At 44.0% G+C, this 17,452-nt stretch overlaps 1 protein-coding gene across 1 annotated transcript; it reads right to left on the bottom strand.

Annotated features, from left to right (window-relative positions):
- Positions 1-2,303: 2,303 nt before the first annotated feature.
- PLET1 (placenta expressed transcript 1) lies at positions 2,304-13,203 on the bottom strand. Its single transcript, XM_045555408.1, has 4 exons — positions 12,980-13,203; positions 8,633-8,834; positions 5,838-5,899; positions 2,304-3,133 (listed from the first exon to the last, which is right to left on the bottom strand). The coding sequence occupies exons 1-4, from the start codon at positions 13,161-13,163 to the stop codon at positions 2,925-2,927; spliced, it is 657 nt and encodes a 218-aa protein (XP_045411364.1). The 5' UTR covers positions 13,164-13,203; the 3' UTR covers positions 2,304-2,924.
- Positions 13,204-17,452: the final 4,249 nt, after the last annotated feature.

Here is a 17,452-nt window from a genome sequence, read left to right as displayed (position 1 = left end):
TTAGTGACCACTCACAACAAGAAATGCAGTTTTTGCAAAAATTGTTTAGAAAAGTCACTAAACAAATGGACAACTGCAGCCCTCAGCAATCAACAATACCAAACGCTGGGGTGGGAGGAGTGTCAGGTTTCCAGAGTTACCACATTATAATATTCAAAATGGCCAGTCTTCAACAAAAAATTACAAGGCACACAAAATAATAGGAAAGTATGGTCCATTCAAAGAAAAAAACTTGATAGAAACATCCCCGAGGCAGCCCAGTCATTGGACTTACTAGGCAAAGACTTTAAGTCAACTGTCTTAAATGTGCTGAAAGAGTGAAAGGAAACCATGGACAAAGAGCTGAAGGAAACTGGGAAAATGATGTCTGAGCAAACAGGGACTATCAATAAAGAGACAGAAATTATAAAAAGAAACCAAATAGAAATTTAGGAGCTGAAAACTATAGTAGCTGAAATAAAAAATTCACTACAGGGTTTCAACAGCAGATTGAACAGGCAGTGGAATCAGTGAACTGGAAGATAGATCAATTGAAATTATCCAATCTGAGAAGCAGAAAGAAAAAAGAGTCAAGAAAAATGAGCAGAGTCTGAAAGACCCGTGGGACACCAGCAAGTGTACCAACGTACGCATGAGAGTCCCAGAAGCAGAGGAGAGAAAGGAGCAAAAAGAATAAAGAAATGATGACTGAAAACTTACCAAATTTGATGAAAGGCATGGATGTACACATACAAGAAACTCAACACACTCCAAGTAGGATAAACTCCAACAGATGCACACTGAGACACATTGTAATAGTGGCTACCATTTATTGAGTGGCTATTACTACTACTATTAATGCTACTGTCATTGTTACACACTCAGTGAAGCGGGGCAAGTGTTGTTATCCCACATCCTTCAGCTCATCAGTGAAGGTCAGGGCTGACTCAGAGGCGTTGTGGGTAAGGGGGAGAGCATAGTCTTTGGAGCAGGTCTGTATTCCTGCTCTGCCTTTTCCTAGCTCTATGATTGAAGCCAGTAACATAACTTCTCTGAGCCTCAATCTTCTTATCTTTGAAAACATAAATAAATACCCAGGTAACTTTGAGGGCAGTGCATTTTTTTGAGGATTAAATGTAGGATTTCACACATGGCACACATGGAAGCACCCAGTGGTGTCAGCGCATAGAAGGTCCTTAACTTTGTGAGGGAATTGTGAGATGGGGATTCACTGGGGCAGAGATCTTTGGTTTGCTCAAGAGCCCAGAACAACATCTGGCATGTAGCACTGCTCCATACCTGTTTGTTGACAAATGAACCTGAAGCAGTAGGGGATGGCCACTATCTAGATCAGAAAGTATTGTCTGTATGGATCACACTGTGGTAAAATTCCCTTTGTGTTTTTTTTCTGAGGAGAGAGGGTGGAAATGTTAATAAAAGCAGGAAATCCTGTAGTACAAAACCCAGGATATTTCTTATGGTACTTTAATATGAACAGTAATGAAGCATAAGGTAAATGCTGACTAAATGGACATTCGTGGGCTTTTTCTCGCTCCATAAAATTGCTCAGACTTTTGGGAGAACCTCTTGTTGCTCCTTCCCCAGGCTGGTGTGGAATCAACCTATGGGGCAGCACCTCTGAAGAGGTTAGGAGCACACCACTTTTCTGAGCTCTCAAATTAGATGGATAATCTTGGATGGGAAAATTGGTTGTTTAGTTCATTCTAGTTTTTTTTTTTAATGCTAGAAAAAAAATCATAGCTGACCTAGCTCTTTGACAGTTACTCAACTAAGCCAAACGTACATGAATAAGCAGGCTGAGTATGTGCATAAGAGGCTTTCTTCAGTTACAACAGGGAGTGAGGAGGAATGTCATTAAGGTGTTCTAAGGAGGAGAGGGAAGAACAGAGTCGGAACTCTGGGAAGGCACACAAGTTGAGGGATCAGAAAAAGATGTTGGCATCCTGGAATTTAGCATAATTATTAAAAGAAAACTTTGTTGCCTATTATAAGCTTATTACTGGGAATACCATGCTTTCTTTGGGTTTTATATTATATTATAAATACTATAAATACTTTGCCCATTTCTTAGTGGAAATTACTATTAGGGGGAAGATGACCAGTTTGCATTTGAGGGAAATAAAATTGAGATTCTTTTGCCCTTAGGTATGGCCTTGAAAACATACACACGCTCACCATTCCATTCATTTTTTGATAGCCATATAAATAAATACAATTAGATAATGTTTTCTATATTTTCAATTAATCACTTATTAAAGACATATTTGAATTTAACACAGTCACTATTCTTGTTTGAAGTATAATTTATTTGGTATAACATAGAAAAAATGCCTTTATAGCATAATTTTTCATACCATTGGCTGCTCAAATATGGTACATTCCTATTCTCTTGCCCTTCAAAACCTACTGGTGTGAATAACATGGGAAGCTGCCAGTAGCCTCAGGGATATTTCTCCTTTCTCCTTTCCTTGTTGAGTCACATGAGTCTCAGAAATTATGTGTCACCTGAGTGGGTTTGGTCAGAATCTGAGATCATCTTGAAAGCAAGGAAGGATTCGACCCACAGAAACTCAGGGGGCGCAGAGGAATCATTTGGCAATAAACAAAAGTTTCAATTGGTCAGGGCATTGGCTATCAACATGTTAAGCTGATAGGCAGAACTGTAGGTTGCTATACTCTGGCCAGGTCTAAATATTTACAGAAAGCATAATTTGTGTCCTGAAAGATCCAGTTGAACATCTGAGTGACCCAAGCCCACCAGTGAGTGCCCCCTGGTCTCTGTTCTGGTCTGAAGCAGCAGTGGCAATTGAGTTGCACGTTTGGGAGTGTAGAGTCGTCATTCACACACATTTCCAAGTACCGGCTTGGAACTGAACGTGGGAGGATGCCATAGAGGCAGTAACAATTGTTTCCCTAGTTTCCTTTTAGAAGAGAAATTTGCTGATGAGAAAAGCGAGCAGGATAGAAATGGCATCTGTGATAGGGCTGTTGATGGCTTTGTGGGCCAAGCTTCTGGTTGGGGGTGAGGTTGGGTGTTTGGTCCAGTTGGTTGTGGAAATCTTGGAGGTCACGGTTTTAGGAATCTTGGAGGTCGAGGTTGTGAAAATCTTGGAGGTCTGGGTTGTGGTTGTCACTGGAAAATAACCAATGGCATCAGAATTTCTGCTGGGTGGTAGGTGAGCACTTAGAAAGGAGGCTAATCTGATGGAATGCTGGAGCCAGATTCATGAACAAAACTCAGTAAATACTTCTTGAGTGCCAGATGTATGCAGGGAAGGCGGAATGCTAGAGGGTACAGAGTGTTAAATAACAAAAATAAAGAAGAAACACTCTCTGCCCTTAAGGTCTGCACAGTCTTTGAGGTGAGGGGGAGACCTGTTGAATTTATACAACTGCTGAATTTATTGCTGGGGTGGGTAGTCTTCCCTCAAATGTCTTTATGTCCTTAATATTATATTAGGTTAATCAGTGTAAATAGGATCCAGAATGGCACAGTTTTGTTTTCTTCTTGCTGATTTCAAGGGCTTGTGAGAACTAGATACTACCCAGACCCAAGGACTGCCATCCCTCCTTTAAAGTTAGTGGAAAGATGCCTTGTTTAACACATTGACTGCCACACTAGAAAAAAATTTTTTTCCCGGGAGCTGTGGTGTTTTATTATGAAAATAGAATAAAAACTTCAAAAACAAAATGATCCTTTCTAATTTAATGAAAAATTTGTTATTTTTTTATTGTTTTCTGCACGTGAGTTACATGCAGCTCATGTGGCACCAGAATCAATTTTTACGCTGCACACCACTTGAGTTGTATGTGGCTTACAACATGCTTATTGAATTTGTTTCAGAGAATTGAGTCTTCATATGCTTCATGAGGCCTCGGGCTCAAAACTAGCATGAGTTAAATACAACTCACAGGGCAGTTGATGTGTTAAAAACCCTGACTCTTTCTGTGGTTTCTAAGGCACTGGTTATTTTTACATGCAGAGTTCAGATCACATGTTGCTTCTCTGAGGTTATTTTGCAGAGAAGCAGAGAAAGCCAGGCTTGTCGTCCAGCGGGCTTGTCTGATCCTGGAAGAACTGGAGCTTGGCAGGGATAACTCCAAGGGTCTGAGGGGACCCTAGAGGAGTGTATAAGGAAGAGGAAGAAGGAAAACGTCCAGGGATTTACTTAGGCCTGTGTAGTCCTCTGGCTGCCTGGAGGGTGCCTTCCAGTTCAGTGGCATTGTCTTATCTCATTAAGCATTTCCCCAGGACAGATGCTTCTCTGGCATCCCACCAAGCCAGAAAGTTGGCGCACAACCGCTTTCTTTCTTTTTTTTTTTTTGAGACAACAGAGTCTCACTCTGTTGCCTAGACTAGAGTGCTATGGCGTCAGCCCAGCTCACAGCAACCTCAAACTCCTGGGCTTAAGCGATCCTCCTGCCTCAGCCTCCCAAGTAGCTGGGACTATAGGCATGTGCTACCATGCCTAGCTAATTTTTTTCTCCATATATTTTTAGTTGTCCAGCTAATCTCTTTCAATTTTTTTAGTAAAGACAGGGTCTCGCTCTTGCTCAGGCTGGTCTCGAACTCCTGAGCTCAAATGATTCACCCGCCTCGGCCTCCCAGAGTGCTAGAATTACAGGCGTGAGCCACTGTGCCCGGCCCACTTTCTTTTTGAAACTGGATTTTATTAACCTAGAACTAAGGGGTCCTGACAAGAAACTACCTTTTTTTCCCCTTCTTAGCATTTACATAATTATTCATCTCAAAACTGTCCTTGAGGAAGAATATAACAACTCAGTCTTCTTACAGAGGGGAAGTCACCAAGGAAACAGTTAAGACTTTCATATAATAATTTCATTAGGCATAATCACTTTAAAACTTATTGTTGAAAATAATTCTTCCTTTTGAACACATTTTGCAGTTTATGAGTGGCAAGAGAATGGGCATAATACTAGATGTTTTTCAGTGTTTGGGGGCTCATGAGGAAGACCTGTTATTGGGCACTGGGAGAGACTAATGTTTCTTCTTCTTGATTGAATCTTGTATTTAAAAACTTCATTGAAAAAAGATTATTTTTATGGTTTTGATGTAAATCCAAGAAAAGTGGGAAAAAAGTATAAGCTATGGACTTGGGAGGCCTTGCTTTGCCATTTATTTTCTGTGTGGCCTTAGGCAAGTTATCTATTTTTCTGAACCTCATTTCTTGAATTTGTGATAGCTCCTTAGAGGAAGGTAAGAGAAAAGGAAGGGGGCTGGAGGCAGAGAAGGAGGGCAGAGGAGCCTCAGGAAGGTGTGAGGTTGGAGGCTGCAGCCTGTGGAAAACCAGTGGAAATTCCTGGCGGTAGTGGTGTGGCCAAAGGTTGCTTTAAAAACCAGGGAACTAAGGAAATTATTGAGATTTCTAGGACATCAGCCTTCTTTGTGCAAATCCCCACTGCCACCCCGATTTCCTTTAAAACTCTTTGGTTAAAGTCTACTATACCCATGAAGGCCTTGTGTGAGTGGGAATTCTTTGTGGAAATTGAGGAAGATGTTAATTTTCCTATCAGTGTCTACGTGGTAATGAAGAGAAAGAGCTCCTATGGAAGCAGGAATTTGGAGCCCCAGGTGACCGTGAGAATATAAGGCTCCTGGAAATTTGCAGAAATCTTAGGGAGGGCTTTTGTTTTCCGCAGGGCAAGGGATAAGGGGTTGGGCAAATCTTAGGTAGGTCTCTAGGTGCTGGGAGACTCAACTGACGTCTGGGTAACCTATGATAATAAGACTCTCTTTTCTAGGGCATCCACGAAGTAACTTTCCAGTCTGATTGAGTTCATTGCCAGATATGCAGATGGACTGTAGAGGAACTCACCTTTGCTCTTCAGTTTCAGAGAAGAGAATGTGGCCGTGTTCTGGGGCTGGACAGTGAAGGCTCTGTGCAGGGCAAATCAGGGAGACTGGTGAGAACCTTATGTGGAATTTATAAGTTCAGCTCACATTTCTGACTTCCTGGAGGATCCCAACCCGTTAATTCCTTTTCTGCTCGCTTTCTCTAGGGTGTGATTAGCAGATGATTAAATATTGGTCTTCTTTATATTATCTTGACTAAGATCCTCCATGACCTTAACCCCCAGATGACCTCTCCCATTACCCCACCCCTGCCAACTTCACCACTCTGAACTCCCACAGGCTGGTACACACCTTGGGTCTTCGTTCAAGCCAGTCCCTCTGCCTGTAAAACCCATCATGGTCACATGTGCCCATAAACTCAACAGCAACTTTCTCTATAAAGTTGTTTCTCCCTATTGTCATTAACCCAGATTTCCACCAGGGAGCCGTGGCCACCTACTGCTTTGACTTGCTATGAGCCTCTCTCCCCATGGGAGGACAGACTTCTTGAGGGCAGGTTCTGTTGTCAACAATGCCTGGCACATGGTAGGTGCTTAATGCTGGTTAAATGACCTGTACAGCTTGGTCTGTTGTTACTAGATCAATGGATCCATTATTATACCAGTCCCTTGTTCATACATGCAACAAATAATTAATGAAAGGACACTACCTGTCAATCACTGCGCTTGGTGCTGAGGGGGCAGCAGCTGAGCAGGACAGTCCTGGTTTTCACCCTTGTGGCACTTAGAGTTTCTTCAGGGGGCCAGATTTTAAATGAATGATCAACTAATGAGTTAAGTAATCGATCACGGTTGTGATAAATGCGCTGATGAAGTCGAGGAGATTATGAGCGTGTATAAGAAGGAGCTCTTACTTGATCTGGGAGTTCAGGGAACACTTTCTCGAGGAAGTGATATTTAAGCCCAGGAATTACTTCTGTATAGGCCTTGCCTCCCTAACCTCATTGTAAAGTCTTGTGGGCAGGGACCTCTTCACCATCCCTTTTGTGCCCTGCCCAGCACAGTACTCATCACTGTGGAGTTCCCTGCTTTCTGTGTCCCCCACAATGTGTGGGGCTCCCCTCGCCTTGAGCTAGCCTTGCTCATCAGGGCCATATGTGCACATGTGAACAAACAGACAGGCCAGTGTTGCAGCAGGTGTGTGTGTGGGGAGGGGTCTGGAGACCACATTGTCAGTGGAGTTGTGCTGTTTGTCTTGCAGGTTGTAGGTGTTTTGTCTGTTATCTGTTGTTGCATGGGGTGTGGAGGCTTTAATGAGGTGAGATGAAAAGGAATTCCTTTCCCTAATAGCCCGTGGCTGGCTTCTAAGCAACTGCTGTCATAGTGAGGCTGGACTGTGGCAGCTCCCTTTGGATTCTACTCTTGCACCTTACCCTGTGGGCGTAATAGTAGCTCCTCCAAAGCCAGAGTGTGGCAGGAGGGGGAAGAACGGTTCGACAGCATCATCACCATCGTCATCAGCTTCCACAAAGACTTGGCTGTTCACAGTGGACACAGCCTGATGGTCAGACCTGCCCTTTCGGTACAAAACGGCAGTCTGAAAGCATAAGTACCTCCCAACGTTTGGTTCCCAAAGTAAACCCAGCAACAAATCCCTAGCTGAGATTCCACAAAAGGAATTAAGAGGTTGGGATCCTCCAAGAAGTCAGAAATGGGGGAGGAGAAGGAGGAAGGAAAGAAGGAAGGAGTGAAGGAGGGAGGGAGGGAGGAGGGAAGGGGAGGAATTTGCATTAAATTCTTGCAGGGTTCCAGGCTCTGTTCCCCTTGTGGAGGAGGCAGAGAGACTGTGAAAGGAGGAGATGGACAAGAGACCTCATCATTTCACTCCTGGGGAACGAAGGAGCAGGCTGTAGAGAAGACATGAGATCTGGGATAAATGGGAGAAAACAAATCAGAGAATTGGGGGGAGAAATATTTCTAACAACCCTCCTACCACTGCCTCCTCAAATTAAGCTCAGGTTAGTGACCTAACGTAAGATTTATAGTTTTATTAACTGATTTTTTTGTGTGTGTTGAGGTTGATAGTGTCTTTCTTTTGACTGGCTTTTGTTTTTAGGGAAGAGAAATACTTTATGTGGAATTTTCTAGTTTCTTGGGAACTGCTTCAGAGTTCTAGCGACTTTATGTCAAAGGTCCTTGCTTATTAGCACATGCATGGAAATTCATCGTGGGCTCCCTAATACTTTCCTCAGATCAGAAAAGCACCACGGACAGCCTTATTAGCTGTTTATAGTTAAAGTATAATCTGAGCTCCCAGGTGGCCTCACCTCAGAATCTGTGTGTTAATTTTGTATGACACTAGGAAGCCGGTTTTACTACACAGTCATTGCACTCTATGTTAGCTAGCTATTTCCAAAATGAATCTATGCTTTACAAAATTATTCTCCAGTCTGAATATGGAGAATTTGAAACAAAAAGGTGCTCAGTTATTTCTGTGTGTGTTGAGCATAACTGGCATGTGTGTGTGGTGTGTAGTGTGTGTGCTGTATGGTGTGTGTGCAGTGTGTGGTGTAGGGGGTGTGGTGTGTGTGGTGTGTGTGCAGGGTGTGTGTTGTGTGGTTTTTGTGCGGTGTGTGCGTGCAGGCTCCTGTAGATGAACGGTATGGCAGGGAACGCGGTGAGGCAGAAACGAAATGCAACTGCTGAATTCTCTATATAACATCTGGACAGTATTTTCAGACCTCCAAGGCCACTGTAAAACGGCGTAAACCCAATGTGACATTTTAAAAGCCCAAAGCGAAGCAAGATAGGTTCTTACTGTAGTTCGACTTCAGTTATGTTCTCAGATTTAGGAGCTGTCCAATATGCTGCGAGGAGCATGTCGAGTACGTTTTTCACGTAGTACAGGGAGCCACCGTTGCATTGCTTGTCTGCGTCTTGCCAGGAGCCCACGGTGCTGTTGTTCTTGTCCACTGCTCGCAGGATCACGGAGGTGACGGTGCTATTCACGGGAACCCATACTAGGAGGCAAGGGTGAGGGGACAGTCAGCCGTCTGTGCAGGGTGGGCCACGCTCTCGCATGGGATGAGGGGAGTGGGACCAAAATTGAGTGTAAATAAAGAAAATGACAAAGAGCGGGTATATTCAGTATGGTCCCATTTCTGTAAAAGAAGTTGAAAGTCTGGAAGGAAATACATCAAGATATTCACTGTGGTGATTTCTTGGTAGTGGGATTACAGATGATTTTTACTTTGTTCCTAGTGCTTTTTTGTGTGTGTTTTCCAAATTTCTATAGTAAAAGGTGGAGAAAAGGAAACCTCTCCTCCGGCTCTGGTTTTGCTACATATTGGGGGGAGATCCTGGGAGTGAATCTCTTTCCCTCTCTGCAGATGAGGGGAAAGCCTGCGGGGCCCCTTCTCAGGGGGTGTGCGGGGAAGGTTGATGCCTCTGAAAGGTCAGGTGGGCCAAGTGAGAGCAAAGCCCGTTTTGTGGCCCCAGAAATGCTGACCCTCTTGCTGTGTGTTGTTGGGGGTGTGGGAAGGGGTGCCTGTGGGCCACGGGGCGATCCTGGTACCTGCCGAGGAGCCCCTTGGGGTTCTGCTCCACCCAGCCACGCACGTCCCCATCCCAGGGGACACCTGTTAGTCCCACATGCTAATTTCAGCCTTCTGAGGTGTAATGGGCAGGGTGTTTAAAGAGAATATTTCAGTCTTTCCATTTCTTCCCTCAGAAGATCCCTTGTGGGTGAATGCCCTAATGCTAGGGTGGTCTTCTCTCCAGGGCCTTCTTAGCCACCTGAAATTGCTTCAAGCCTTCTTCACAAAGCAAAGAAAATTGATCAGGTGGCACAAAAAGAGCCAGACAGTCCTGGATCTGAATTCTGACCCTAACACTTAGGAGCGGGTCATTTCAACTCTGAGCTCTGGTTTCCTTAGTGCTCACCGCTCACTCCACAAATATTTCTTGAATGCCCACGTTGCACCTGGCCTGGTTCTAGGTCTGGGGATAATGACGTTATCCCTCATTATCTGAGATCACGATGCCTATCTTGAAAGGTTCCTGGAAGGGTCAAAGAGAAGAATGTGAAGATTCTAATATATGGTGAGTACTGGCCAAATTGCAACTGTTATTATATGACTTTTAGCACACTACCTTTCTCCGTTCTAATTGTTAGTTGTGCCAGTCCGGGTCGGCTGACACAGACCGACAGGCCCTGGCTTGCTCAGTGAGCACCTGACGTCTGTCCTGGATCTGTGGGCCAGGTGTAGTGGAAGGTGAAGAATGGTGGTGTCATCAGACAGTCACCAGGTCTGTCAGCTCTGCGTGGATGTGCCCGTGCCTCTGTCCTTTCTTCCACTTTCCCCTTCCGCTCTGGTGCAAGTCCTTCTCTCTTCCCTCCGAGGCACCTGCATTATCTGGTTTCTGGTTAGGCTCTTCTTCCTTCAGGTGGCCTTGCAACATGCCGTGGCCAGACCAGACTTCCTCCCACAGCACATCCATCAGAGCACACTCCCGGCCAAACATTCAAAGCATCCTTCCTTCCAGAGCATCTTAACATTTCCGCTCTTCTATTTCTGCCTCTGGTCTGTTGATGACAGTCCCAGCACGTGGGTTTTAGGACCTAACAATCCTAGCCTCACCCTGCTGTTTGTATTCCCACTCCAGGGGCAGCCGGGCTTCCCCCTGTTCTGTAAATGCACCTGGCCCACACCTGCCCCTGGTCTGGAATCCTTCCTTCCCTCTCGTCATGCGTACCCTCCCGGCTTCCACTCCAAGATCCTGTTTATCTCCCACCTCTGGACAAATTTAGCCCTCTTTTCCTCTCATTCCTGAAACATTGATGGTTTTTACTGTAGAGTTGAGCACTTAATTATATTCTGACCTATGCTATGCTCTGTGGTTTCATCTGTGTCAGTATTTGGCCAGCCCAGTGTTGAGCACTAAATAACTACTTAGATCGATTTAAAAAGTCAGGCATCCGATGTTGTATGGTGCCCTTAAAGCTGAAAGTTCAAGAAGAAAGGCAGGCGAATTATGTCCCTGTTGCCCAGAGAAGTAAAAAAAGGAAATGGAGGCAAATGCTTGCCCAGCACAGTCTTGATGTAAATGTCACTATATTAAGAGTTTCCTTCACTGATATCAAAAAGCCCCAGATAACCTCAAGACGTTGCTTGAGCTGCAGTTGTCTCCTGGGACCTGCCAAGCCATTTATACATGGTTTACCCATGTTGACATAACCCTAAAGTTTAAAAGAATTTGCAAACCAAGATGAGGAAAAGCTGTTGGCTTGGGTGGGTATGTACTCAGAGTTCCCAGAAGTTCTGGCAAGGACACTCTGCAAGGCAGCCGTGGAGCCTGCTGTGTAACTGCAGGTGTGGAATCTGGCACTTCACAGCTCCACGGGCATAGGATTTTGACCCTCAACTTAAATCATACGTATAGTAAGTCATTTTGCCACAGAGCTTTCACAGCACATTTCTGTACTAAGATGGAATCTGATGATGTTTGGGGGTGCATGGCTTGTGCAGGCATTCAAGGACCCTTAGTTCTTTTCCTTCTTCCCCTTCCCCTGGCTCCACCTAACGCCTCTGTAACTGCTGGGGTTGCCCCTCCTTTTCCTGTCTCTGCACTTTCAGAAGCTTCCTGTGTCTCCTCCTCCAACATCTTGACATGATTGATTTCTCCAAGATCAGACGAGCTCAGGCACGTTCAGGGTGGAGTGGCCATAGACTGATTTCTCTTTCTTCCATTGCAGTAGCAAAATTTTTCACCTCAAGACATGTAATCTTGCATCAGGGGCTTGTAATCTCTTTTGCCTCTGACCCTACCAGGTCCTTCCCCAGGTCACGCAGATGTTCCCTGGGTGCTCATCTTGAATTACAAGATTGTCCTCCCTGCCCTGTCAGGACAATATCCACTGGCTGAGGGACTGGGACATAGTTAGCCCTGTCACAACTGAAGCACTTAGTGGCAGTCTCTATAAAAAGTCAGAACAAAAGACAAGCCGCGATGAGTGTGTGAAGGCATGCCGTGGCTGTCGCCCTGCTGAAGTCTGGAATCTAGACCCTGAGTGTGGGTATCACCTTGCTGGTCTCTGCAAGATTTGGTTAGACTTTGAAGAGAGGCAGGATAACATAGTTGACACGAAGGGAGGCTCTGAAGCTGGACAAATTTTGGCTGTGTTATTTAGATTTAAATATAGCTACATTGCTTATTAGTGACCTTGCGTACATTTTTAACTACTTTATGCCTCAGTTCTCATCTGTAAAATGGGGAACATAATAGCATTTACCCCTAAAACATACCCAGCACCTAGAAGTTTCAGCTCTCCTTGCTATAATGCAGAAGGTGTGTAGTGTAGGGTCTCAGAAGCTAGACTGCTGGCTCATCTCTCAACTCCACTATTTAAGTAGCTCTGTGACCTGAGTAAATCACTTAGCATCTCTGCCTCTGTTTTCTCATTTACAAAATGGGAGTGATAATGGTAATAATAGGTCATTATTACATGTAAAGCACCATATTTAATGTTGTTATTGTGAAACTCATTAGAAAACATATTGTTTGTCTTGTAGGTTTGGCTGATCCAAAAAACGATATTTATAAAAATACTTACTAGACACCCCTAAGAAAAGCACTGGATTAAGAATGAAGAGACTAAGATTCGAGAGCTGGTTCTGCCACTTCCTAGCAGTGAAACCCTGAAAAGGTCATTTGACTTTTCTTGGCTTCAGGCTCCTCATATATAAACTGGGATAGCAATACTGTCCCTGGGTGGCTGACTAGATTTCCCCCCCAGGGACTAAATGCATATAGTACCCCGTGGAGTTGTGCAGTACATGAGCGCCCACAGTGGCATTGTTCTGCCTTACTGGATGTGAAAAGGCTACATACTGTGGTGCCTTGGCCGAGGCTCAGGTAATCTGGGTGTCAGGACTTTGTGAGTCCTGTGGCTCAGGTGCACAGGGGACATGCAGAAACAGCACCCCCCCCCCAATCTACTCTCTCACATAGTCTTATTCATTTCCTTTCTTTCCCAATCTTGCATCTGTTTTAAAAAACATGTTTGGTGTCATCCAGAGTAGGGGCAAAGCGGTATGTTCTGAGATTCTAGTTAACTCCTCTCGGAGAGCAAAGGACAGCAGAGAGAATGGTGGCTTCTACTCACCTGTGTAGACTGTGTTGCTTTCATAGGTGTCTGGAGTCACCCTGATGCCTGGGCTGGTGGTGGTGAAGACCTCATCAAGGACCACACAGTTGTCACTGTAATTTGCAGAGGTGGCCGCAGAAAACTGCAGTCCAAGGCACAGAAGCAGCCCCAGTGGCAGCAGCATGGACTGGAGGCCAGCCATGGTCCTGATCTCTTTGGAAAGTGCCGAGCCTGGAACTGGGTAGGACTGATATAACTCACCTCCTGTTTATATGCTGGAGCTTCTGGGTGAGGTCATACATGCAAATCCGCCACCCCTCCTGAAAGTACACGGGCTTCTGAAATTTGGCCCAGGGTATCACCAGGAATGAATCACCAGTCACCATTACCTATCACCCATGATCTTTTACCAATTCCAGTTTTGCTCAAGAAGGGGAATGTACTCATTATGGTTTTATTTTGCATCTTAGCATCTGTTATTGAGAAGGGGTAAATACCAGCAAAGTGGAATTCAGAGTTGTGTAATCATCATATGCCTCGTCCGTCTAGAAGCACTGTTCTTCTCCCTGCAGGGAACTCAGGTATAAAACCCATTTTTCTTGGAATATTACACATCCTCTTTTATCCCTCCTTAACTGAATAAGTCTCCAATCCCCAGTTCACTTCATGACTAGCATAGAACTAGAAAGACTGTACTTCTGGATTTATATTTATTTCTTTGGAAAGAAACAGCCTAGGTTTACCTTGCTCCTGACACTTTCCTCCATAGCACCATAGAACAAGGAAACCACTAAAAAAAAATTCAGAAAATGTGTTTTTTCATATTCTCCTCTCTGAATGTTATGATTTACTCACTGAAAGAGAAAAGGAAAGAAGTATGCTACTTTGTGAACAGAAAGAAAACAAAAAAGTGTAGAAGAGAATTAAGGTAATATTTTTAAATGTTCTTTTCAGAGAAGCACTTACAGAATGGTGGAGTAAAGACCTCTGAAAAATCTACTGCTTTGTAAAAGTAATGAAAAAACTAGCAAAAATGGTGGAAATCAACTTTTTCAGGCTGGGCATGGTGGCTCATGCCTGTAATCCTAGCACTTTGGGAGGCTGAGGCAGGAGGATCACTTGAACCCAGGAGTTTGAGACCACCCTGGGCAATATAGCAAGACCCTGTTTCTACAAAAAATTTAAAAAATTAGCTGGGTGTGGTGGCCTATCCCTGTTATCCCAACTACTCAGGAGGCTGAGACAAGAGAATTGCTTGAGCCCAGGATTTCAGGGTTGTAGTGAGCTAGGACCACGCCATTGCATTCCAGCCTAGGTGAAAAAGCAAGACCCTATCTCAAAAAAAAAAAAAAAAAAATCAACTTTTTCAGAGCTTTGGAAATTACTCAAATGCTTGCAATAATCTGGGAGCATTTAAGAAAAATGATTGAATATCATTAAGAACAGTGAGCACTGTTGCATTTTAAACTACCCTAGTCTTACCCCCATCGCTCCCCCTCCATGGTAGCCTTGGAAACCAACAACTTTACAACTATGGTTCACTGTGAAGATCAGCAAACTGGCAGCCAATGGAAGGGAACAGAATGGATTTGGAGCTTTCCAAAAAGCCTCATCCCTAGAAAACTGTCACATGTGACCTGTTTGGAAGTTGCCTATAAATCAGTATTCTCAGGGCTTTTCTTTATTTGATCTGACTCAGAAGTTTTTCTGTGCAAACAGCCATATTGCCAGGGTGTTTGTCAAAAATAATCAGTGGAAAATTTTAAACATTGCAGCATCCTGAGGCAGTGATTCTAGTTGGGGATAACAAGAGGCTGAGTAAAAAATATTTTAACCCCCCCCCAAAACAAAACAAAACAAAACACTGAGGAATGAGAAGTCCATGAGGGCTTTGAAAAGTCTGGACAAATTCCTGGGACTCTAGAAAGCCATGTACATGTGCAAGGCTGTGCACATGCCCAGGAAAGACCTGAGAAATTCCTAATCCCTCACCTCTGGCTACCTTGAGGCTCTGCACAAGCAGAAAGTGAAGGCTAAGGCAGAGTTGTAAACTGCCTGTATGACCACTGAAGGCAGACCCCAAAACATGCATAAAGAATTGCTTGGAAAAGATTGGGAGACCCACTGGTTCAAGACATTTAAATAAATATTTATTCATCAGCTGCCCACTGAGCTAACTGAGCAGAGATTTTGATGGTCAGACCTCATAGAGAATACAGACTTTAAAGAATTAATTCATGAAAGTCATGAACCAAACAAGCAGTAGCAGCAGCAATAAAAAACAATAACAACAAATAGCAACAACAAACCCAAGGAGGGGAAGGGAGTCTGGTGTCCAGAGTTGCCACATTATATTTTTTAAATGTTCAGTTTTCAACAAAAAAATTATAAGACATACAAAGGAACAAAGTATGGCTTATATATAGGAGAAAAAATCTTCCAGGTCAACAGAAACTGTCCCTGGGGCTGCTCAAATGTTGGACTTACTAGACATTAACTCAGCTTTATAAATATGTTGATAGAACTAGAAAAAACCCATTTCTAATGAATTAAAGGAAAGCATGAGAATGATGTCTCACCAAATAAAGAATAGTAATAAAGAGGGTGGGTGCAGTGGCTCATGCCTGTGATCCCAGCACTTTGGGAGGCTGAGGCAAGAGGATTGCTTGAGGCCAGGAGTCTGAGACTAGCCTGGGCATCAGTGAGACCGTGTCTCTATAAAAAAATTTAAAAAAATTATGCAGGTGTGGTGTGTATGTCTGTAGTCCCAGCTACTCAGGAGGCTGGGGCAGGAGGATTGCTTGAGCCCAGGAGTTCAAGGTTCCAGTGAGCTGTGATGGTGCCACTGCACCACACTCCAACCTGGGCAACAGAGTAAGACCCTGTCTCAAAAAAAAAAAAAAAAAAAGTAATAAAAAGATAGAAATGATAAAAAGAACCAAATAGAAATTCTGCCATTGAAAAGTATAATAACCGAAATTTAAAAACATTTATATGTATAAATATAACATACATATGTTTATGTATATCAAATGAGAACTGTATATAAACTTTTGGGGGATGGGATGGGCCTGACATATAGTAGATTTTTAACAAATGTTAATTTCCTTCCTTTCTTCCTTATTTGTACCAGATTAGGACAACAGATCAGGAGAAAGTAAAATATAGGGGTCCCGCTGTTGACATGAGGGAGTAGTCTAGTCTCCCTATGAATTGGGGGACGTAGGATTGGGTGGATGGAGAACAACTTGGACGGGAAAACTGACTTAAGCAGAATTGTTCCATTCATTTTCTGCAGTGTGGAGCTCAGCCCAAGAGAGGGTCTGTGTAGAGACACTGGCATGGCCTCTAGGGAGGAGGGAGTGTCTAATGACTATAGGGACATTTGTTGACAAAACAAAGTTGTTCTTTGATTCTAGCTGGAAAAGACTTGATTTTTCTTGAGGACAGGGGACCAAAAGAAAATTAGTTTTAAAACAAAATACACATTTTGAGGGGCTCTCTCTCCTCCTCCACCCTCTTCTCTGGAATTTTAGACTCCAGTTCCCAGAAATTCACACTTTTAAAGGGCCCCATACGTGATTTTAGAACAGTTCTTTTAAAACGTTAATGTGTGTTCCAGTGAGTGGAAGCATCTTGCTAACACACAGTTTCTGATTCAGTAGCTCTGGTGTGGGGCCTTGTTTCTAACAGGTTCCCTCCCAGGTGATACCTCGAAGCTGCTGATCCATGGACCACATCTAGAATAGCAAAGCTTTAGCAACTGATCTGAGTAAACCAGGTTGGAACTGAATGTCAGACTAATTGTCAAAGTAGGAAAAGCGAGGTTCTGTGACTGCATTGTGCACCCCAAACTTGCCAGTCTGCCTGGAACTTATATGTTGAGACTCTTCAAGTCGTAGACAGTCTAGTGGGCACTTCAATGCGTCCTTGGCCTCTCTGGGAAAGAGAGCTATCAGAGGGGAGAGCAGCTTGTCTTCCAAGGTCAAAGTCTAAATGGAGGTTCCCTTAAATTCACCAGAAGTGGCCACTGGTCCATGCAGGGATCATCTGTCTGAGCAGCCCTGGGGTTTTTGATCGTCTCCTGGGTGTGTCAAAGTGCAATGGATGCCACATGGCAACCATGGGGAAAGAGCATGGGCATCAGAGTCTGCGAGGCCTCAGTTTGAATCCTCCTTCTCATGTTGTAATCTTGGACTGTATTTAACCTGCCTGAGCCTTAGTTTCTTATTCATATTACGGAGATAATATGACCACCCTTGCAGGGTTGTGTTAAGGTTTGAAAGAGATAGTGGCCTGGCAGTGGCTCATGCCTGCAATCCCAGAGCTTTGGGAGTCTGAGATGGGAGGATGGCTGGAGGCCAGGAGTTTGAGATCAGCCTGGGCAATATAGCAAGACCTTGTTTCTACAAAAAAATTTAAAAATTAGCTGGGTGTGGTGGTGTGTGCCTGTAATCCCAGCTACTCAGGAGGTTGAGGTGGAAGGATCAC

This window comes from Lemur catta, chromosome 7 (genome assembly GCF_020740605.2).
Source record: "Lemur catta isolate mLemCat1 chromosome 7, mLemCat1.pri, whole genome shotgun sequence".
NCBI lineage: Eukaryota > Metazoa > Chordata > Mammalia > Primates > Lemuridae > Lemur > Lemur catta.
Note: the sequence above shows the minus strand (reverse complement) of the source record. Positions and strands in the feature narration are given on the sequence as shown.

Bases quoted from the DNA above. Each gene is read 5' to 3' on its own strand.
- PLET1 (XM_045555408.1), bottom strand. From the start codon at position 13,163: ATGGCTGGCCTCCAGTCCATGCTGCTGCCACTGGGGCTGCTTCTGTGC. The intron at 5,900-8,632 runs GTAAGAACCTAT...TGCCCTGCACAG, and splicing joins ATAACTGAAGTCGAACTACA to AGCCTTCACTGTCCAGCCCC. The intron at 3,134-5,837 runs GTGAGTTCCTCT...GTTATTTTCCAG, and splicing joins TCTGAAACTGAAGAGCAAAG to TGACAACCACAACCCAGACC.